The sequence below is a fragment of the Eublepharis macularius genome, chromosome 8 (assembly GCF_028583425.1).
Source record: "Eublepharis macularius isolate TG4126 chromosome 8, MPM_Emac_v1.0, whole genome shotgun sequence".
Taxonomy (NCBI): Eukaryota; Metazoa; Chordata; class Lepidosauria; order Squamata; family Eublepharidae; genus Eublepharis; species Eublepharis macularius.
Window position 1 is genome coordinate 17,073,072 of NC_072797.1, and position 23,955 is coordinate 17,097,026.

The 23,955-nt window shown below is 42.6% G+C and overlaps 1 protein-coding gene across 1 annotated transcript in view; it reads right to left on the reverse strand.

Annotated features, from left to right (window-relative positions):
* Positions 1-2,417: 2,417 nt before the first annotated feature.
* Positions 2,418-23,955, reverse strand: part of MBD2 (methyl-CpG binding domain protein 2) — a 62,827-nt gene continuing 41,289 nt past the window's right edge. The window contains exons 5-7 of the mRNA XM_054987313.1: positions 23,454-23,631; positions 5,685-5,829; positions 2,418-3,276 (exon numbers count right to left, since the gene is read on the reverse strand). Of these exons, the coding sequence (XP_054843288.1) occupies positions 5,700-5,829; positions 23,454-23,631 (308 nt within the window). The 3' untranslated portion in view covers positions 2,418-3,276; positions 5,685-5,699. The remainder of the gene's footprint in view (positions 3,277-5,684; positions 5,830-23,453; positions 23,632-23,955) is intronic.

Consider the following 23,955-nt stretch of genomic DNA (forward strand, 5'->3'; position numbering starts at 1 on the left):
AATATAGGAGATTTATTCAGAGAAAAAACTCTTCAAATTACCTTATCATCTTGGGACGCCATCTTGGACCTACAATATTGAAGGCTGAGGAGATCCCACGGCAGAACCAACACAGGAGCTCTGAGCCTCTAGGCACACTACAAGCCTCATTTCACCAGCAGTGGAGATGGGAGGGAAGTGAAACACAGGGTCCAAAACCAGCTCTGACCTAGATATTTTCATGGTTTAATTAAAAACAAGGGCTTTGCTGGATTAGACTCAAGACCATTATTCTGTTTTGACACATTTCCAGTCAAGGGCCTGACGACATGCCTGTGCTGGTTGTTCCTATCATTCTGATATCCTCTGCACACCCAGACACAGTACTTGAAGGTTCCAATTAGAGTTGTTAACAGCAGGTGGGATTTCTTTTTCCAAAATTTTCTTTTTTTAGATATAGCAATTGATACTTCTTCTCCTCTTTTCCTCTTTCAGAAGAGGAATTCTCTTTGAGTTCTCAATTTATGGCTTGGCTCAGTAAAGGAAGTCACCGTCTCCAGTCTGTCAATAATAGGATGCTTTGAAGGTCTTTCATTCATGGAGTTGCCGTAGGTCAGAGGCGACTTGACAGCACACAAACAATGTATCTCTCAGGGTTTTTTGACCATGGGATAGTGTAATTTCCTCACCTGTGGATTTCTGCCTGTTGTAATACCACTGTAATATGATACAAAGTGTAAAAGCAGTCTGATGCGGAAAAGGTATGTTCAGACAAGTTCTTGCTTGGGTATTGTTTTTCAAATGGCTCACCTTATTCTTAAAATTTCAACTATAGTCACAGTATATAAATAAATACATTACTACTTAAGAGATCTCCTCCTACAAATGGACCTTGAACTTGTTTGGAGGTTCTAGCAGGGGAGTGCAGCTATCATATACCCTTTACCGAAGAATGGTACACTCCTTCTATCTGGGATGGTCGTCCTCTTCCACCGAGCACGCAGCTTCGGGAGGGACGCACATGGAGCAGTGAGGGAGGGACACCCGCCTAGCCAGCAAGGTCACCCAAATCAACCCTGGCGATCAATGGGGTGACAGATGTCGCAGCCAGATCACCCTCACGTCCAATTAGAGATCTAAAATGAATCTTCCTCTTAATGACTGAGGATTTGAAACTGACTCAAATTCCTAAAAAGGGGAATAGAAACGGATTGCTGGATTGCGGGGAGAAATTTGGCGATGAGAATTCCACTTAGCAACCCTACCATTTAGCTATCCAGGTTAACAGAAGTTGAACAAAAATTATCCTCTGTGATTTCGTCCAGTTCTTGTATTAAAGCCATCCACATGATTAGTGTTTCTTAGGGACCACTGGCCAATTGTAAAGCATCATCTTGGGATGCAGAAGGTCCCGGGTTCAATCTCTGACACCACCAGTTAAAAGGACCAGGCGGCAGGTGATGTGAAAGACCACTGCCTGAGTCCTTGCAGAAGCGCTGCCAGTCCTTGATGGGCCAATGGTTCGGTTCGGTAGAAGGGAGTTTTATGTTTTGAATGGAGTGTTAAGTATTCGCATAAAGAAAGAGGGTGCCTTTGACAGACTTGCACCTACCTCTAATCAGCATCATGGGTAGCCATGCTACCCATACTGGATAGCCATTCCATGTTACCCATGCTATTCCATGCTACCCATACTGGATAGCCATTCCATGTTACCCATGCTACCCATACTATTTCATGCTACCCATACTGGATAGCCATTCCAGTATGATAAGAAAAAATGTCCCTTCTCCTACTTCTCTCTCCCTATTCATGTATTTTATCATCCTTCCCCGCCCCTGCTACAATCCCATCACCATTAGTTCTTTTTCCCTCTACATCTTAAAGCACCAAATTCTTCAGCATTTCCTCATTGGGATTGTGTTCCAAGTCTTTGATCATCTTAATTTCCCTTTCATTGTCTCTTTTTCAGCTTTATGATGCACTGTTGCCAGCCATAAGTCGCCCCCCAAAACAAGTCATTTCAAAACAAGACTGGCATTATTAAGCATGTTATCCCCCGCTGAATACCAGTGAACACGTTTTGTATTTAACATACTTAATCATACAGAAAAGAGTCCAGTAGCACCTTTAAGACTAACCAACTTTACTGTAGCATAAGCTTTTGAGAACCACAGTTCTCTTCATCAGATGCATGGAGGTGATTCTTGAAAGCTTATGCTACAGTAAAGTTGGTTCGTCTTAAAGGTGCTACCGGACTCTTTTCTATTTTGCTACTACAGACTAACACGGCTGACTCCTCTGGATCTATTAATCATACAGAACGCATCATTTGCAAAGTGCTTTACACTCTTTTATTAGGTTCATCCTCACAACAACCCTGTGAGGTAGGTCACTTATTCCCATTTTATAAATGGAGAATTGAGGTGGAGAGACCATTGCCCAAACCCAGCATGGGAGAGCCACATGCTCCATGGATGCCCATCCATCATGTATCCAGTTTCCCACAGAGCTTAACAGATGCCCGTGGGGCAAACAGGAAAGGACATGCCCATGCAAGCCCACCAGTGGCAACGAAACACAACACAGCTGGATCAGAAACAGTGACCTGAACCCAGGTGCCCCGGATCCTTGCTGCCCACTGAATTTAAAATTATCTCTGTCCCATGATCAATGTCACTATTAAAAGAGTCTGGGCCCACACAATGCACCGACTTGCGTTTATTCTATCTAGTGAATCACAGATTAAAAATGTATTTGCTCCGAATATAATTATTTATTTCTCGTTTGAGAATGCCAGTGGGACAATGTACAAATGCTTTCACCCAAGTGCAGTATAAAATCTTTATTATATATATTTACACACACACGTGCCATAATTTCTTTTAATTGGGGGAACCTTCCTGATGCATTATTACAAGCACGCGCTTAGACGTGCGCACACACACACACACACACACACAAAAGAAAAAAAATATTTAGTGCTAGCTGTAAAGTTCCAGTAGGATTGCAATTTGGCATCAAAAACGCCGTTCTGTTTTTAGAAAACTGACATTATCCAAAAGAGAGAGACTTTTAAAGTCATAAGACACAAAATAAAGTTTGGGTTTTCCTTTTCTGTCTTGAAGAAGATATATACATCAAAAATAAGAGCCAAAAAAAGGCATTGGTTTTTAATGCTATTAGAAAGCTATATAATGTGCGTGGGTCCTCTTCTTATCAACAGGGAACCAATGAGAACGAAAAAAGCGCTCCAGCTTCCAGGAATTTCCTCTGGGGATAATTCTGTTTAAGTACCTGTGAGGTCAAAGAAATGGTGAGAAAGTCTTTTTGTTATTGTTCTTAACTGGAAAATATTATACATATTTTATTCTTACAGTGACCACCTCTGCTCTGGATTCACAGTTGAGCCCAAAAACAATACCTCCACTTGGTCAGAAGCCTCTGAGTGACTGTAGTAGTTGTATCAGTTCTAACAGCTGCCCGAAGAAAGCCTGCTTCTAATCCTCTTTTTGCCAGTGGCATCCACTCAATTTCTTTTTGTTTTGTTTGTTTGTTTTTCTAATTTTATTTATTGGATACAGTAACACAAAAACTCACTCAAAAAAACCTCACCTAACAAACAGACCAAACTAACAAAAAGAAGAGAGAAAAAGAAAACACAGAAAGAAAAAGACTGAGGGCCAAGCTACAAGTGACAAATGACATTTGAATGGCAAATGTATTTTTCCCTGTATTGTCGAAGGCTTTCACGGCCGGAGAACGATGGTTGTTGGGGGTTTTCCGGGCTGTATTGCCGTGGTCTTGGCATTGTAGTTTCTGACGTTTCGCCAGCAGCTGTGGCTGGCATCTTCAGAGGTGTAGCACCAAAAGACAGAGATCTCTCAGTGTCACAGTGTGGAAAAGTGTGGAAAAGTCATCACAGTAATGACCTACATCTTTTCCACACTGTGACACTGAGAGATCTCTATTTTTCCCTGTTCACTTGCCCTCCACTCAATCCACTTGCCGTTCAAGTGTCATTCGTCACTTGTAGCTTGGCCCTCAAATACAATTGAGATTAAAATACAATTGAAACCAGAGACCTTCTTATTGGGAATGATGGACATTCAGCCGGAATGAAGTTTTGGAACTTTGTTCTTATATATGATTATGGCAGCAAGATTACTGTATGCACAAAATTGGAAGAGTCCAATATTGTCTACAATGGAGGAATGGTTGATAAAGGTGTTGGAACTTGCATTGATGGCAAAAGTTACTTTGTTGATCAGAGAGAAGACAGCATATATGTCTGTGGCTGAATGGAAACCTCTTATAGACTTTTTATATGAAATAGATAATAACGATTTGATAGTTTATGGATTTATGGATTAAGGACTATGGACTTTAGAAAAAAGAGAGCCTATGTTAAAGAAAAAAATGGAAAATGTTATTTATACTTGCCACAGAGAAAATCGGAAGCCCTCTTGTAGTTTATTTAGTCTAGCATCCGCTCAGTTTCTCACCCTCTGAGCCTGTGGCAAGCAATCAGGCACTGCCAGAGAGAGACTGAGAAGGCAGTAAGGGGATTGTCTATGGCTGGTTGTAGCAATGCCTGGATAAGACAGCCACAACAGTCAGAGCAAGCCTTCTAGCTTAACAGAGACGTGCTCATGGGCACCTGCATGAACCAGCCATTAATCCTAACAGTAAACTAGAGCAGCATCCATGTATTAAAAAAATGCTTCCATGCCTTTGAAGCGGAAGGAAAGAAAGTAGAGATAAATTATCATCATTCAGTCAAACAGCACAATTTCATCGCCATGGTGTCCAGCTGATAATATGCTAATGAGATACTCCCAGGTGCTGAACAGATAGCATAGTGTTAGAGAACTCACTGTGCTGTGCCGGTATGATGTGGATATCCATTGGTAGAGAACCTGCAGAACTCACAGGGGGGGAAATTGCTTTCCCCCTAATTTGCCCCAGAAACTCAAATGATTTAGTGAGAACTGGGCACATTTAAGTCGAAGCCAGAATTCAATATAACTGACCAAGCACGCACAAAGAGTCTACGCACAGCCATGTTCACACCACCAAAAAACTGAAAGGCCAAAGAGAAGTAATTATTTAAGGCTTGTTATGACCCCACCAAAGTGGTCTATTCTGAACTACTCAACCATATATTTATTATCTCTATAAAATTTGTAGATTCTCCACCCAAGTCAAAAAGAGAGCCACACGATATTCTTGCGCTTCCTGTTTTCTACAACATTGCCAGAAAACCACTTCAATAGTAGGGAGACGTACAGGATTCCAATACAGCAGCTAGCATAATCTCCAGGAAAGGGCTATACCAAGCCTGCCTTTCTGATGTAATGCTGTGCAGGGGACAGAAAATGTTGAGAAAATGGCGTTCCCAATGCATGTCTGATACGGCATGTCAAGTCAAGTCAAGTTTATTATTACAGTCTGCGACCAGCGCGGCATGTCCGATATGGCTCTCAGCCGCTTCCGATCAATTCTAACTATCTCCCTGTCCCAAGATCTACTCATCTTTAGTCTGCTGCTCACCTCTCCATCTCACTCCATAAGCCTTGCGATGGATGGTCTAGGTGACGTCTCTGTTCCATACAGCACGTAACACATTCCTATCCATTTAAGAGCCGCAATGATTGTGGTAGCAAAGAGAAATATAAACATTTGTCCTTTTGAAACGACCATACCTGATTCTTGGTTTCCTATGCTTCTCCTCCATGGTCCATCTCGACCTCATCTAAATTAGTGGCATCTGCAGCTCGTGACAAGATGTCCGCCATCAGGGCCTCCTCTAGTTTTTTGCGTACCTGTTGCACTCGCTCTTCTTGTTTCCTGTGAAATAATTCAGAAATCCATTATCTGAACATATTAACATTTAATTTTTTTGTTTTTAAAGAGTTAAGATATGGCTACTACAAGAGGCAGGCCAGAAGGTGCTGGGATTTAAAAGTGTTTTCATTTCAGTCATGAAAGAGTCAAACTGTTTGTGTTACCTACTTAATTAGTAAACTTACTTTGAATGTAACCATTAGAGCTTTGAATGAGATTCCCTCCGTAGAAAGGGGAGTCATAATGGATAAAGTGGAAATGGATAAAGTAATATTGTTAATGAAAGGACAAGTGGAATAAGATTTTTCTGTACCATGGGAACCCTTCTACAAATGGATGACAAATAACAATAATCGGTAAACATAAATATGATACTAAGATTAACTGTATAATGACATAATAGAACTCACAACTGATGTAATAAGATGGAATATAAGAGATAAAGAAAGAAACAGATATTGACAAGTAAAATGATAACTGTCTCATGTTTGTATATATATGTGTTGAAAAACAATAAAAAATATTATAAAAAAAAGAAAGGGGAGTCATTAAGCCTAATGAAGTAGGATTAAGATTTTCTATTGGGCAGTTTGTTTATTGGGGGCAATTAATTGATGCTATGTACTGAAGTTTTATTGCTCTTTGTCCACTTTGTCTTCTAGCCTTCTCTAAGTTACTTTTCTAGCAAGATGTAGTCAGCTTAGCAATTTATTATTTTCTCCAAATGTAACCCTATTTTTATCCTTTAGTAAAGTAATCTTATAGAGCTACACTGGAGTGTGTGTGAGTCTATTCTCATTACGTCCCATGTGCAATCTTCGCACTAACTCTGCTATATTTTCCTACAGAAGGCACCAAGATGCTGTCAGGTGAAATGCAAGAGAAGCAAGAGGTGCAAAATGGCATCTGACCGCAGGCCTCTGGGATATTTAATATTTAAATGAGTTGCAGTTTTCTTTAGCATGTGTAATTTTCAGTTCACTTTTAGCAAAGAGCAGCCCAATTTCAAATCCAGTGACAGACAAACACTGAGAAGAAAGGAGTTTCCACTTGTTGGAATTCCTATCTGAAGGGAACTCTGACTCTCAAAAACTCAATTTTGTAGCTTCCGGTTTGGGATTCATGGAGGTCTAACGCAGCTCCACTTGCGGAGCTGACCGGACTGCCGTTTTAACCGGCCGGTGAGGTGAAAATAGCCCGCGGCCGACTGCTCTCAGGCGGGGAGCAGGCAAAGAACGCTCAAGACCCTAGGGTGAGTTAGATCTCGGACGAGGGGGGGCTCTACACAACGGGTCCCCTCCCGATCCTTGAGGTCCCACCTTGCGACGGGTCGGCTATAATCTCTGCGGCAGTTTTGGGGCCAATTCGGCTGGCATAAGACCTACATACCCAAGCTTCGATTGGGGGAAGAAGCTGAGAGGAGAACTTAAAATCGAAACAGCGATTACAACCCGAGAAAAGTGAAGAGAAGGTAAAGATCATTATCTTCTGATACGGGACAGATTGATAAAAACAGAGAGGAAAAAAAGTAGATTTTTAAACTGCAACAGACTAGCGAAAAGGAGGGGAAGACTCGGCAGGAATTGTATTTGAAAAGAGACTAAGTTTAAAGAAGTTATTAAAGAAATCGGACTATTGTTTTGAATACCTGTGGCTTTGGAGCTGTGAGAAAAAGACACCATCGCGAGATCTGCTGTGGGAAGACGGGAGACAGGAAGTGCGTAATAACAATAGAGCGGCTGGAGAGAAGCGGCCCTTGCTGGAGGGCAGGAAGTAGGGAATCGCCATTTTTGAAAGGGGAAGGGTCGCGGCTTCAGCGGAAAAGGAAGTAGGCCATCTTGGATTACAAAATCATAGAGAAACCATAGAGAAAAGACGCCCGACATTTTGGACTCTTTAAAATTTAATTTTTGCAAGAAGACCGGGACATTTAAAACAGAAAAACGTTAAATTTTACGCCACGGAGTTAAGGAAGAGAGCGGATTCGTGGGAGCGAGCTAAAGCAAGCCCCACGATGTCAAAAAAAGAGTGGCAATCGGCAATAGAAAACCTGGATAAAAACCTGGACAAAAAACTTTTAGATATGATTAAAGAACTTAAGGACACGAAATTGGAGCTGATAAAAGAGGTTAAAGAGGTTACACAGACAGTAAAATCGGAGCTGTCAGAAGTGAAAAAAGGTATGGAAACAATACGAAGTGAATTACAAGGAACGCAGCAGAGAGTTAAAAGAGTAGAAGACGCGATGGAGAATTTAGCAGACACGCAACAAACAGAGATGAGATTGGTGAAGGGGAGAATGTCAGTTGCAGAAACTAAACATATGGAGAAGCAGCTACGTTTTCGTGGCTTGCCAGAAGTGGAAGGAAAGTCAGCGCAAGAACAGATGACTGAGGTGTTGGCTGAATACCTGGGGAAGGAGGAGGAGGAAGTTGTGGCTATCCTAGATGTGGCATACCGTGTGAATTCGAGAATAGCAACCCAAAGGAAACTACCAAGAGATGTGATTGTGCAGTTTACAACACGAAATATGAAAGAGAGGATTGTGACAAAACAGTTTCAAGATCCATTGGAGATTGATGGCAAGACGATCATTATAATGAAGGAACTGCCCAGATCAGTGTTATTGGACCGGAAAAAATATAAAGTGCTAATTCAGATTTTGAAGGACATGAAAATCAGGTACAGATGGGAGTTACCGGAAGGAGTGTCCTTTGAGTTTGGAGGGGCCAAAAAACGCATCAGATCTGAGCGAGAGATGGAGCGATTTATTAAGGACAATGAAAAAGACTTACCAACAAGATCATGAGTATGGAGTGTAAAGTATTATCTTGGAATGTAAATGGACTAAACTCACCGAATAAGAGGAAAAATATTTTTCACTGGCTACTAAAACAAAAATGTGATATTGTTTGTTTGCAAGAGACCCATATTAGAAAACAGGATGTAAAATATTTAAAATCCGGAAAACTGGGCAAAGAATTTGTAGCGGCCTCCAACAAGAAAAAAAGAGGAGTGGTGTTGTACATAAAAGAGGAGCTACAGCCAAAATTTGTTATGAGAGATGTGGAAGCCAGATTTGTAGCAGTGGAATGTATTTGGAATTTAAAGAGAGTGTTGGTAGTCGGACTTTATGCACCTAACGGTGCAAAAGAAAGCTTCTTTGAGGATTTAAGGAAGCATTTAGACGATCTTGCATATGACCAGATAATTCTTGCTGGAGACTTCAATGGAGTGACAGACTTGGAACTAGACAAAAACACTACAACGGCACAAAAGAAAAGAGGACTATTACCAAAGCTTTTTTTTTAGTTGATTCAACAAGAGACTCTTGAAGATGTATGGAGGAGAGAATATCCTAAAAGCAGACAGTTTACTTTCTATTCTGCAAGGCATTTTACATTATCAAGAATTGATATGATCTGGGCCTCAAAAGACTTAGCGTTATGGACTAAGGAGGTAGAAATAATGCCGATGGTAGGCTCAGATCACAACCCAATTATGTGGAAATTTGGAAAAAGGAGAAAAAGGAAAGCATGGAGAATAAATGAGGACTTGTTACAGGAAAGAGAGAATATGGAAATATTGAGAAGAGAGACAAAGTTTTTTATACAATACAACGTGAATAAAGAAGTACCAACCAATAAAGTTTGGGATGCTTATAAGGCGGTTGTAAGGGGCATACTAATGGATTTAAATGGTAGAGCAAGAAAGAAGAAAGAGGAGAAAAGACGAGAGATTGAGGAGAAAATAAAAGCCAAAGAAATACAGCTTAAAAAGAGACCAGGGAAAAAGAAGGTATACCAGGAAATTAAAATACTTCAAGAACAGCTAACAGCAATGAGCAACAAAGAATTGGAGTGGAATCTTAAAAGACTGAATCAAAAAGCGTTTGAGGGTGCTAATAAACCTGGGAAGTACCTGGCTTGGCAATTGAAGAAGAAAAGGGAAAAGAAAATAATAAATAAAATTTGTGAAGATAACAAAACGTATTTGGAGCAGACTACCATTAGTAGAGCCTTTTATAAATTCTACGCTAAGTTGTATAATAAAAAAGAAGTAAACAAAGAATCAATAGCGTTATATTTGGAGAAAACCAAACTTCCAGAAATCTCGGAAGCTTGGAGAAATAAGTTGAACAGTGAAGTAACTGACGAGGAAATAAGTAAGGCAATACAATCTGCAAATCTAGGAAAGGCGCCAGGGCCAGATGGACTTACGGCTAAATTCTATAAGACAATGGCTAATGAACTGGCACCATTCCTAAAAGAGGTGATGAATGGGGTTTTAAGGGATCAAAGGATTCCAGACACTTGGAGTGAAGCGAACATATCATTGATCCCAAAAGAGGGCCAAGACCTGACTAACGTGAAAAATTATAGACCTATATCACTACTCAATAATGACTATAAAATTTTTGCGAAGATATTGGCGGAGAGATTGAAGGGGTGGCTCTCGGAAGTTATAGAGGAGGAACAAGCAGGCTTTTTGCCAGACAGACAAATAAGAGACAATTTAAGGACTGTGATCAATGCTATTGAATATTATGACAAGCGTTGTGACAAAGAGGTTGGTTTCTTCTTTGTAGACGCTGAAAAAGCGTTTGACAATTTAAACTGGGACTTTATGTTTGCCACTATGGAAAAGCTACAATTGGGAGAAAGATTCATCAGAGCAATTAAGGAAATTTACAGAGACCAGACTGCAGCAATCGTGGTGAATGATGAATTGACCAAGAAATTGACGATAAGTAAAGGAACAAGACAAGGTTGCCCGTTATCTCCATTGTTGTTCATTTTAGTATTGGAGATTCTGATGATACAAATACGTCAAGATGAGGAAATTCGTGGAATAAAAATAAAGGACTATTCATATAAGGTCAGAGCATTTGCGGATGACATAATGTTAATTGTAGAGGACCCATTGGAGAACATGCCAAGAGTGATAGATAAGATCAAGGAGTTTGGAGACTTGGCAGGTTTTTATATTAACAAAAAGAAGTCAAAGATATTATGTAAAAATATGACTAAGCAGAAACAACAATTATTAACGGAAACAACGGACTGTGAAGTAACAAGTAAAGTGAAATATTTGGGAGTCGAATTAACTGCAAAGAACATAGATCTATTCAAAAACAATTATGAAAAACTATGGACTCAGATAGAGAGAAACTTGATTAAATGGAATAGACTGAATTTGTCATGGTTGGGCAGGATTGCAGCAGTTAAGATGAATGTGTTACCAAGAGTAATGTTTTTGCTACAGACAATACCAATCATCAGAGACTCTAAACAATTTGAAAAATGGCAGAGGAAAATATCAGATTTTGTTTGGGCAGGCAAGAAGCCTCGAGTGAAAGTGAAAGTTTTACAAGATGCAAAGGAAAGAGGCGGAATGCAACTGCCCAATCTGAGACTTTATCATGACGCAATCTGCCTAGTTTGGTTGAAAGAATGGATGACATTAAAGAACAAGAAACTACTAGCCCTAGAGGGATATAAAAAAATATTTGGATGGCACGCATATTTATGGCATGACAAAGTAAAGGTCAACTCGATGTTCCTGCATCACTTTGTACGGAGAAGTCTATACATAATCTGGAAGAAGTACAGAATTTATCTACAAGAAGGAACTCCCTTGTGGGTGGTTCCGTATGAGGTGATAGACCCGAGAGCTGTTGATAATGAACAACAATGTTTAACGTACAAAGAAATAACTAAAACTGAAGCATCCACACTCAGAATAAAGACACAAGAGGAACTATCACCTAACTACGACTGGTTCCAGTATAGACAGATCAAAGACTTATATAATTCGGACTCTGTAAAGGGAGGTATACGAATAGAGAACTCGGAACTAGAGCAGACCCTTCTTAAAGAAGATAAGAAAAGAATATCCAAGGTATACCAAGTACTGCTGAAGTGGTATACCGAGGATGAGATAGTTAAAACACAAATGGTGAAATGGGCTATAAACTTTAATAAAGAAATAACAATGGAGGCATGGGAATACTTGTGGAAAACTACAATGAAGACAACGACATGTATTAATATCAAAGAGAACATCTACAAAATGATCTATCGTTGGTACATGACACCAAAGAAGATTGCGCTAGGGAATTCGAATACTTCTAATAAATGCTGGAAATGTAAGAAGCATGAGGGCTCCCTCTATCATATGTGGTGGTCGTGTGAGGTAGCTAGGCAGTACTGGGGGGAAATAATAAGAGAAATGAGTGAAATTTTACAATTTCAAATTAATAAGAACCCAGAACTCCTGCTACTGAACTTGGGAATGGAGGGAATTCCAGCCCAATACAGGACGTTGATATTTTATATGACAGCAGAAGCTAGACTTTTGTATGCGCAAAAATGGAAAGTACAAGAAGTGCCAACTATTGAAGATTGGATTTACAAATTGCTGTATATGGCTGAAATGGATAAGATGACAAGAAAACTGAGAGATCTGGACTCAGGGCAGTTCAACACAGACTGGGAGAAGCTGAAACAACACCTGGAGAAGAAATGGGAGGTGGGAGGAAAACTGTGGCAGTTTGAGAACTACTGAAGCACTGAAGTAGAGGGGGGAGACTTTACCGGGGGGAGAAGAGATAAATGTGAATTAATAAGCAGTCAGATTAATAGATTGATATATATAGAGATATATATAGGTTAACAAACAGAACATAGATAGAAAATAATTAACTATAAGGTTTAAATATAAGGATTGATTAACTAACAATATTTTCTTTCTTCTTGGTAAGTTTTGTACCAAACTGAATGTCTGAAGATATAGATGAGTCAACTTGATTGACTACGTGATGAGAGATACATAGAATTATTACAAAAAGATAGAATGAGTAATATATAGAGAATAAGTCAAATTGTTTGATATAAATGAATGTATGATCTATATGGTTTATGATATATAGAAATATTTGAAATTGAAAAATGGGATAAATTGTTTATCTAAGATGGAAACAAAGACTTACAGTTTGGGCATATAATGTTAAAAATAGTTAAGGATGTACTGCTTAGAATAATGGAGAATATATATTTGTTTTAGATAGAGGAAACTAATAAAAGTAAGGGAAAGGGGACAAAGGGTTGGAAAGCTGTTGGAAGTCAACAAAAAGGGGGGGAAAGGGAGGGGGTTAGAGATGAAAAAATTGGGGAAAATTGAATGTAAATGTAAAAATAATGGATTCTAACCCAATAAAAAAATTTTTCCAAAAAAAAAAAAACTCAATTTTGTTGGTCTTTAAGGTGCCACTGGACTCAAATCATGTTGGAATCAGAAACCAAAATTATAAGAGCCCTGCTGGATCAGACCAGTGGTTCATCTAGTCCAGCATCCTGTCTCACATACTTAATGCTTACACTGAAAATCGGTGGTTCGGGGGGGGGGGAGGGGGGAGCCATCGACTGGTCAAAAGAGGGTTGGTCAAATAATGGTCAAGCATTAACAATACTTTCATCGTATCCAGATTTAATACTTGGTCTACTAGTTACAAAACAGGAGCTTTCCAAAAGCAGACAGATGGATCACACAGAAGGGTGTGATTCATACTGCAACTAAGATGGAGTCCTGGACAGTCCTAGGCAGTGATCTTTGCCACTGGTGGCTGCAGTTCTCATAGGTGGCTAACAGGAGCTACTTGGGAAATGGAGAGAGCAACAAACGCCACCTTGAACTCCTTGGGAGGAAAGGGTGGGAAGGAAGCCTGGGTTTGCTATACCACTAAGTCTGCCTGTCTGCTTCAAACTCAGGAGGCAAGCAGCATTCATTTCTGCCCTTGGTGGAGAGTGCCGTCAAGTCACAGCTTACTTATGGCGACCCCTGGTGGGGTTTTCATGGCAAGAGACTAACAGAGGTGGTTTGCCATTGCCTGCCTCTGCATCCCTGGTCTTCCTCGGAGGTCTCCCATCCAATTACCAACCAAGGCTGACCCTGCTTAGCTTCTGAGATCTGACGAGATCAGGCTCACTTGGGCTACCCAAGTCAGGGGTATAACATCACATCATGCTGAAATTTTTAAAAGTAAGCTGCCACCGACACAGTGGCATTCTTTGTCTTCATGAAATATTTGACAATATTTGCTCATGGCCAATTGACAAGCATGCCAAGGGGGACCTCTAAAGGTGCATAATTTTGGCTGAGTCATGCTGAATGTATTTGGATGTAGAAGAGCAGGATTTGAGTCTAGTGGCACCAAGATTTTTAGGGAGTCGGTCTCTAAGGTGCCACTGGACACAAATCCTGCTGTTCTACTGCAGACTAACACAGCTACCTTCCCGAAACTGTGTTTGGAAGTGGTATACCCAGACTTTAGAGCCAAATCTCGCGACGTCCCCCCATGAGTCAGTAATGACTCGGTGCTTGCACAGGGGACCTTTACCTTTTACAGCTTAAAGACAAATTATTACATCACAGTAAAGACAGTAAAACAGAATCCGACAACAAACTGGCTAAAACTTGTTATCAAAACACAGAACCCATCAAAGCAGTATCTGGAACAAGGGAAAAAACCTTACCCCCAAATCCATGTCTTGGAAATTTAATAAGGATCAGGTTGGCAAGACACTTGGGAAGCAGCTTCCATAACAAGGGGGGCAACCACATAGAAGGCCCTGCTCCCTGTAGCCATCTGCCTTATTGGGAGCAGCCTAAGCGGGCAGGTCAAGTCCAGTATCAGCTGCCTAGGGAGGTGGTGAGCTCCTCCTCACTGGCAGTTTTCAAGAAGAGGCTGGATGAATACTTGTCAGAGATGCTTTAGGCTGATCCTGCACTGGGCAGGGGGTTGGACTAGATGGTCTGTATGGCCCCTTCCAACTCTATGATTCTATGATTTCCATGAGTATGCATGCATATTCATCTAAAGGCATAAAGATGCTGGCCTGGGACAGTTTGCATGGAAATGAAAACTGTGAGCATGAATGCTCCTCGTGTTTATTTGCTGAGACGAGAGCCACTTAAGCCTTGCTGGAGGGGACTCAGGCAGCATTCAGACATCATGAGAAAACTGATTTGTGCGACCAACTCTAGTTAGACTACCAAACAGATGTAACAAACCCATCTGTGCATAAACCCTAGTTTCGTCTTGCTTCATCTCCACCCATCCACAGGGAAGACCTCCTCCCTACACTGCCCCCTAGGGGTCATGCGATTTAATTACTTCATTCGTACACCCTAAAGGAGACTCAGCATTTTCCCCTGCTCCATAAATAAAACGGCCCTCTCAATACCTCTCCAATGTAAGATGCTTGTTCTCATGACCCTCTCAGAGTGCCATAGAGCCAATTTTCCAACTGCAGCGATCCACAGGCAGTCGCCTGCATCTCTTGCCACATGCACGCTGCTACCAAGACTCAAAATGCCACCCTTGTGGCGGCACTGAGAAAATATGCCTGGGGCACAGCTGAGAGTCAACGCAGGCCGACCTTTCTCCCCTGCCTACGCCAGCACATAAGACTCAGCGATGCTTTGAAATAAGCCCCCCAAACAATCTCTTAAAATGTCAAACATCTTAAAGGCTTCAGGGTAGATAATGCCCTGAAAGCTACCGCAGCTGCATCCCGGCTTGGAAGCTACCGAGCGACTGGTTTATTTCCAAAGCTCGCGGGTGGAGTTGGTGCCGAGGCTGTGGACGTGCCCAGTAAAAGCCTATCGCTAAATAAGAAAGATGGCTTATGCTCCTGTTTACAGAGATTTTACTTCAGCTTTCTGTTCAGAATACTGCACTAGGTCAGACTTTAGCAAAGCTTGGCAGGTGTGGTGTGTGTGTGAGTTCTGAGGAACGAGATTTATTTTTAAGCAGTGGGTAGGCAATGTCATGGAAATCAAAGAGAGGTGCCCACGACATGCTGAGTACCTGATGGATGAGAGGGACAAGCACTGGACGTGAAAGCTGTTTTAAATGCTTCCAAATCATCCACAGGCATTTATATGGGGAGCTTAAAAGCTCAGGAAATAACAGATTTCTCACTCAACAGAGTCAGGCCCAAACCAATGAGAACAATAAGCAAGGGTCACCTTTTAAAACTGAGCATTCAAAAGCAATTGATGCCCTGACTGGGATGGCCTGAGCTCACTGGATCTCAGAAGCTAAGCAGGGTCAGCCTAGGTTAGTAATTGGATGGGAGACCTACAAAGAAGACCAGGGTTGCAGAGGCAGGCAATGGCACTCCACCTCTGTTAGTCTCTTGCCGTGAAAACCCTGCCAGGCATCGCCGTAAATCTGCTATGACTTGAGGGCACTCTCCACCACACATGGATGGATGCTGACATCAGACATGCACAGAAATCACATGGAATTCCTGGACAACATGCAAACAGTCCAATGGGACCAGACCGAAGGCCCAGCTAGTCCGGTATTCTGTTTCCCAGTGGCCAACTAGATTCCACCAGAACGCTTACAAGGAGGATACAGAGGCCGATTTCTGCTGTCCCTGCCCTCCCGTCCCGGCACTGGCAAACTGCCTTGGAACATAGTGGTTCCATTTAGCAGATGGACCCGGCTGTCTGAATTTGTCTAGTCCCCTTTTAAAGTAATCTAAGAGAGTAGCCATCACTGCATCCTGCAGCACCTAGTTCCACAAGTTAAATTAGGCCCTGCTTGAAGAAAGATTTTTCTTTTCTATCCTGAACTGTCCCTCCACTTCACTGGGTGTCTCCAATTTCTAATATTTTAGGAGGTGATACTGAGTAGAAATACCCTGAGCGTGCTTCAAATGGAGTAATAATAAAAAGTAACAGCGCAGAAGTTTCCCTTCTCTAAATGCGGCTCAACTTCATCCTCCCTCACAAAACTGCAGTGGAGAGAAGAGGCCCTAGGCCATAAAATCATGATAACCCACTTGTGCTTGAAGGAACCACATTTAAGCGAAAATGCAGTACAGCAAGTTAAATAAGAATTCTGGGCCTGAAGTAAACGACTTTCCCATTAAAGTGTTCGGTTTGATTTCTTATGCTAATTTGCAGATGCAGCAGTGAGGGAAGAGAACTGCCACTATAGGCAACTGAATCGATAGCGGTCCCTTCCTGTGCAATGCCACGCTATGGGAGAGAGAGAGAGAAAATGAGAAGAACAATGAGAAAGGGTGCAGGAGATTTGCCAAAGCAAGGAAACTCTCTTTTTCTGATTAATCAGTATTTGACTTCTGTGGAGAACGACAGAGAATTGTGATTGAAGAGTGCCCTCTGCCGATGGCGGTAGGGCATTTCAACCATAACACTGGATTTTACGAGTTCTTTCACTCCTGCTGGAGGCAGAAATAATAAGGAGGAAAAACCATGCTGTGTTAACTTTTTATGCTTCCATTACACTGTACAGGACATAGCGGAGCTGAAAAAATGCTTAGCGCTGAACTTTAAAAAATGCCGGAGCCTATTACTGCCAAGTAAGTTTCAATAGGAAAGAGGAGGATTGGGGGATTTACGACATCAAAAGCTGCATTCGTGTCTCTCGAGTTCAAACAGTTCTAAGCCTGTTCAATATTCAACAAAACTTTCCCCTACTTTGTTAAAATGTGTTTAGGCAAGCAGGACTGCTCTCTCTCTCTTTGCTCAGATGAAGCAAGTGGCTGGCGAGAGCTTTTGCAGAGCAAGATAAAACAAATGAGGCCTGGTCTATGGAAAGAGCACATCATGGGATGAAGTTGTTCTGGAATGGCACCACATCAGGCTCTACATGAGGGGGGGGGGTTACTGCATTACTCAAGGTTCGCCCTTTTTAAAAACAAAGCATGGACCACCCACGAGGGGTGCACACTTGAAAAAAAATTGGAATTTTCGAATTTGGATTTCAGGAAGGGTGTCCATACTGGTATTCTGGATTAATCAGGCCTCCAATACAAATTCCGAATTTGATTCCCCCCCCCCCCCGAATTCTGACATTTTTCATGTACATTATACCCTATGGGGGATGGAGCGGCTCTTTTCAAGCCAATGACACGAAAAATTGCCTGGAACCTCTCCCTGCTTGTCCACTTGGGGGTGGGGAATCAAGGAGTCCAATTCTACAGGCCCCTGAACAAGGTGCCCCCAGCCATCCACTCGCCTCCATTGTTTCCTATGGGGAAAAAAATCCAGCCAAGAACCTGCTCTGCTCGTTTTCAGCTAATGCAACATAGTTTGGGGAGAGGCCAAGGCTCTGTAAGAGCACCTGGTTGGCCTGCAGGTGTTAAGCTCAGAGCCAAACTACAAGTGACGTCTTACACAGGTTGGACACTAGTCGGCTTCCCTCAAGTTTTGATGGGAAATGTAGGCGTCCTGGTTTTACAGCTTGGCTCTCCATTACAGCTGCAAGACTAGGATGCCTACATTTCCCATCAAAACTTGAGGGAAGCTGACTAGTGTCCAACCTGTGTAAGATGTCACTTTTAGTTTGGCTCTCAATCTTTGGTCTCCCCAAGCAGTAGCTTCTAGCAAAGACCTCTCTCTCTCTCTCTCTCTCTGAGAGTCAGAAGCAGGCCACATTAAACAAGATGGATTAATGGCCTGCCTCAGTAGCTTCATTGGCTTAAAGTCGGCCTCAAGGACTACTTGTCAACAAAACACACACACACACCAGTGCAGCCTCAATGAGATGAATTTCCATTGCGAGTCTGACTGCTCCCATATTCCATATCATTCAAGCCACACATATACATACACGCACCCCTTTCGATTTATTTCTTTGTTTATGAAGCGGCACAGCCGTTTGCTGTGGCGTCAGCAGAAAACACACAAGATCCTAGGAAGGCTGATTCTGCCGCATCGTTGCTGATGTAGCAGCAGCTCCAAATACATTTGACAGAATCCGAGCCTGATAGGAACAGAAAGGAGCGCGACTCTCTCCAGTTTGGTGTGGTGGTTAAGAGCGGCAGGACTGTAATCTGGAGAATCGGGTTTGATTCCCCACTCCTCTTCTGCTTGAAGCCAGCTGGGTGACCTTGGGTCAGTCAGCTTCTCAGAGCTCTCTCAGCCTCGCCCACCTCACAGGGTGAATGTTGTGAGGATAATAATGATGCTCTTTGTAAACTGCTCTGAGTGGGCAAATCCACATGCCCTTGGCGCATCCCGGCATTGTGCTAAATGTTCGCTAAACACCCGGAAGTATGGCGTCTTTCTAGCACGATTCAAAAGATGCTATACCTCCGGTTGTTTAGCAAACATTTAGCGTGACGCCGGGACACGCCAAGGGTGTGTGGATTCAGCCAGTGTGTGTTAAATTGTCCTGAAGGGCGGTATATAAATTGAATGTTATTATTAATGTTATTATTAAAAAGAAAGGTGTAGTGGTCAATGTGTTGGATTAGGACCTGGAGAAACTAGGTTTGAATCCCCACTCTGGCATGGAAGCTTGCTGGATGACCTTGGGCCTAACGGGTGAGGATAAAAATGGAGAAGAGGAGGACAATGTCAGCTGCTTTGGGTCTGTGAACTGGGGAGAAAGGCAGGGTATAAAAAAGTAAATCAAATAAAATGTCTTTGGGGCCTTTTCCAAGTCATGGCCCCTCTTGTCTCATGAGGGTGTAGGTACTGAGAAGCGGAGGAGATCGGATGGGATTGAATATTGAGTCCAGAGAAAAGGCCCAGTTGAAAACAGCAGAGTTCCTGGGTTGAAGGGCAAGGGAGATGCCCCTGGCAATAGGAAAAAGACTGCATGTACGCCAAATACTTCAGATTACAGGGAAGGTCTGAATATTCCTTTAGAATAAAAAATGTCCACGTTTCAAACTAGCATGTCAGGGAAAATACAAGGCCGCAGCCGTTGTCGCAGACATGCTAGCTTTCTATATGGAAGGAGCATACAGGTGCAAAAAGGAAGCGACTTTGGGAATCTGTAAAATCAATCTCCTTTGTTCAATATGCTTGAAACTTAGAGGGGCTTTGTGCTGTGCAAATTTGGCGCCCTATAAACAGCTGCCCTAGACCCTCATAGAAAATAATGGTCCCAAACTGCAGAATCTAAAATATATATATATGAATTTGAATCCAAACTGGTAATATTCTAACTGGAAATAGTAAAAAAAACTATTACCCCAACCCAAGGCCCAAATCTGAAGTTATAACAACATTTTTCTCAGTGCACCACCCCTATTTACCACCCTTGGCAAGAACTAGTCGGACATTTCCTACAACATACAGACTGGAATCCCCTAAGCCTGTTACCACTTTCGGATAGATGCCTCTTTGCATAATACGGCTCTGAATGTTCCCTTGCAGGCATACCCAAAAAAATAAAAATGTGGCTGCAGATGTGATAAGGAACCTGGGCAGACATTCGAGCACAATTCCTGTTTCCAGTCATCTGCAGCCATTTCCAGTCTGGACGAGAGATTATCATGAGAATTGGGGTCAAGAAACATCTGGCAAGCCAGCTCGACAGACACAAGCATGAGAGCACAGCTGGACGTCAGCATGCCTGCATCTTCATTGTGTTTCCAAAACATTTCGGCACCCAGAGTAAGTGACTTAGAATGTTTGCTGACTGTAAATCAAGAGGCAGAAAACAGTTTCAAAGAGAGCTGAAAAATGGCCTATCGTGAGAAGATTGCTTCATTTCTTTCATGCTCAAATCTGTTTAAAGTGGATCTGAAGTGGCCCCCACCCCCTAAGCTTGCAAATTTATTTGACCAGAGCCACAGTGGCACATCCCAGAGCACCCTGGCACCGTCTTTGCACCTCTGTCTCCACCTTGCACTAGAGAATTTGCTCATCGTGCAAAAGTATATCCTGTGCATGGAAGTGGTCACAGGGTCAGCCTATGACTCGCTCACCTAGAGACACTCCCTTGGCAAGTTCTGGAAAGCCCTCTATCAGAGTGGCGCAGTGGCTGTATCTTGGACTAGAACTTGGAAGATCAGGGTTCGAATCCCCACTTGGCTTACTGGGTGACCTTGGGCCAGTCATGATCTCTCAGCCTAACCTACCTCACAGGATGGTCGTGAAGTTAACTAAGAAGCATGTATGCTGCCCTGAACTCTATGGAGGAAGGCAGTAATAGGAGAGAATCACGGAAAAGTCAACCACGCAGTAAGCTCACACAGCACCGTGACCAACTGACTAAAATCACGGAGCTGCCTCTTTACCGATTGGAGATGATTGGGACATGTTCTGTATTTTGAATTGGAACTATTTATCCGTGGTAACTGCCAGGAAGAAGGAAGACGGAAACAGGTGGACGTACTGGTACCTCCGTCGCAGTTACTTCTCAATGGATTTCTTCAGCTACTCTTCAACAGAACTTCACTTGCATTAAAAGTTGAAATTGATGGACATCTCCTTGTTTGACTGCATTATACATGTTTTGTTGCTCTAGGCACGGTCACTTTAAATATTAAATTTTATATTAATTAATTATTTAATTAATATTAAATTACTAGAGTTTTTGTATAACAGTTATTCATTGACATTTATTACCTTCTGCGCTGTGCACTTTATGGTGGATATAAGGACTTTATTGCTTGTTGACCATTTGTGCCCCGGAGTGCTTGATGGCAGCTAACTTTGTACGTGGTTATTGAATTGTATTTAATGAAGATAAGAGACTGTGTCTACTTTTTTGATTCTTCTTCTCTATGGAGGAAGGACAGGATTTTTTTTTAAAAAGTAACAAGGTAAGTCGATTACTGAAAATGTGCAGTCAGAGATATCCACATTGACTAGACGGACAGGTGGTCTGCCAAGGTATCACGTACAGATTAGCACATGGATATAGAAGCTAAAATGACAAGACTAAGGCTATTGTACTTTGGTCACATCATGAGAAGACAAGATTCTCTGGAAAAGTCAATAATGCTAGGAAAAGTGGAAGACGGCAGGAAAAGAGGAAGACCTAAAACAAGGTGGCTTGACTCAATAAAAGAAGCCACGTCCTCCAGTTTGCAGGATCTGAGCAAGTCTGTTAATGATGGGACGTTTTGGAGGTCTTTCATTCATAGGGTTGCCATATGACGGCACATAACACACAGATAGGTTAAGGGACATTACAAAAAATTGTTATTTCTCTTCAATCACTTGTACTTGCTGACAATTCGGTTTCACCAAGCTGGTGGCTCAGAAGAAAAATATTTACATTATGTTGGTGCCCTACCTTTCCTCCAAGGAGCAAAGTACATTAAAGTCTTCCTCAAAAGCAGGGCTTTTTTTCAGTGGGAACGCAGTGGAATGGAGTTCCAGCACCTCTTGAAAATGGTCACATGGCCGGTGGCCCCGCCCCCTGATCTCCAGACAGAGAGGAGTTTAGATTACCCACTGAGCAGTGGCACGGAGGGCAATCTAAACTCCCCTCTGTCTGGAGATCAGGGGGCAGGGCCACCGGCCACGTGACCATTTTCACCAAGGGCAAAACTCGCCCCTTGTTCTAGCTGACCCAAAGTGACATCATTGTGCGGTCCTGAGTTCCACCACTGAGTTCCACCACCTTTTTTCCCATAAAAAAGCCCTGCTCACAACAGTAGATTAGGCAGACAGAGGTTGACAACAAGCTACGTAACCGAGTAGGGGTTTGAACGCACCACTCCCGGGGCAAGTCCAATGCTCTAACAACTATCCCACTTTGTTTCTTTCAGCAGAACCAGCTTTGTCAGATGGAAGCACTGTCTTGCCAAAAGCGTGGGCAGAATTCTACCTCTCTCTGCAGGGCAGGCCACTTTAGTGGCAGTCAGCAACTCACCCTACTGTGGCACTGTTGCTACGGAAACCAAGGGAAGATGCAAGATAGCTTGTCCTGGGGCGCACACAGCCACACAATATAAGCCTGGGGTCTAGAGCATGCTTTCACATGGTAAGGAGAATTTCACCACACACACACACAAAAACACATGTAACCAACACCTCGAGCCCTTTATGCTGCCAGCTTGAAACCTGCTTCTCAGTGTACCAATTTAAACTGCTGGCATCTCCTTAGGGGAAAAAGCCCGGCCTCGTTTTGCAAAGGCGCTGGGAATTTTGTGGATTCCTCTCCTCCTCAGAACCACACTTTGCTCCTCAAAAGTCTGATCTCCTCCTGCAATGCACAGCCTCGGGTGCTCTAGTGAGCGTTCACAATCCAAGCAGCGCGAGGGGTCTTACAGGCCTGGCTAAGATGCCACGCAAACCAAGGATAAATCCTTGAAGATCTTTAAGAACCTAACACCAATGGCACTAAAAGTACACGTCTCTGCACACCGGGGAGCTTACAATCTAAATGTTGGGACTGATGCTGAGGGAAGGATAAACCAGATGAGAAAATTCAAGGGGCTGCTTTGAATGCAGAAGGTCCTAGGGTTCGGGCCTAGGCTTCCCCATTAAAGGGTCTCAGGGTAGCTATGTATGTATAACATAGCGCTTGCCCAACCTAACAATTATCATACACTCCGACATCATCTGTAAAACCTGGCATACTTGTGAGGAAGCTTAATCCAGCCCCACCTATCAGGAGAAACCATAGAGCAGTGAAATCGGGAAGAATAAACCAGGAGGAAAAAGTTTTGGCAGCCATCTTAGAGCACCTGAGGATAAAAAGAAGGACTTATCCAGCCTGAACGAGTTATACTTGCTTGCTAATTAACAAAAAACAACAAGAACAAACTGCTCCATCTTATAGAACAAGCACCATGCTGGGAGACTAGAGGCCCCCATTTGACTGAAAAGAGGCTTACCTAATATCCTCATCTGTGACAATGAAAGCTTTGCAGAGAGGTTGCGACGTATTAAGCCACACGGCTGGGTTCTTTTCAACGGCAGCAGAAAGCTGCCCAGTGATGGGTGCAGAACTGGTGTGCAACGCGCTGGCAACGGCCGACAAGAGGGTGTCGTCATTATTTCCTGGGCCAACTCCTAAAATAAGAACACAATACTTGCCCGTTACAATTCGATACGCTTCAGAGTTAGATAATGAAGGACAACTGATCTGATCTCAGATCCCAAAGACCGAACACTCCATACCTAGCTTTCTCAACGACCCTAAAAATAAACAGAGAGAAGGACAAGAGGCATTGTTCAACATGTGCCCAAAACCCTCTTGGGTAGCTCCAGCAAGTGAGCCAAGGCACATGGTAGAGCAGAAGGCAGAGACCACAATGTTAGGTTCCACCCTGAAAGTGTGACCAACTCAAGAGTGTTTAGTGGCTGACCACAGATTTTAACCTGGCCCTAGACCAA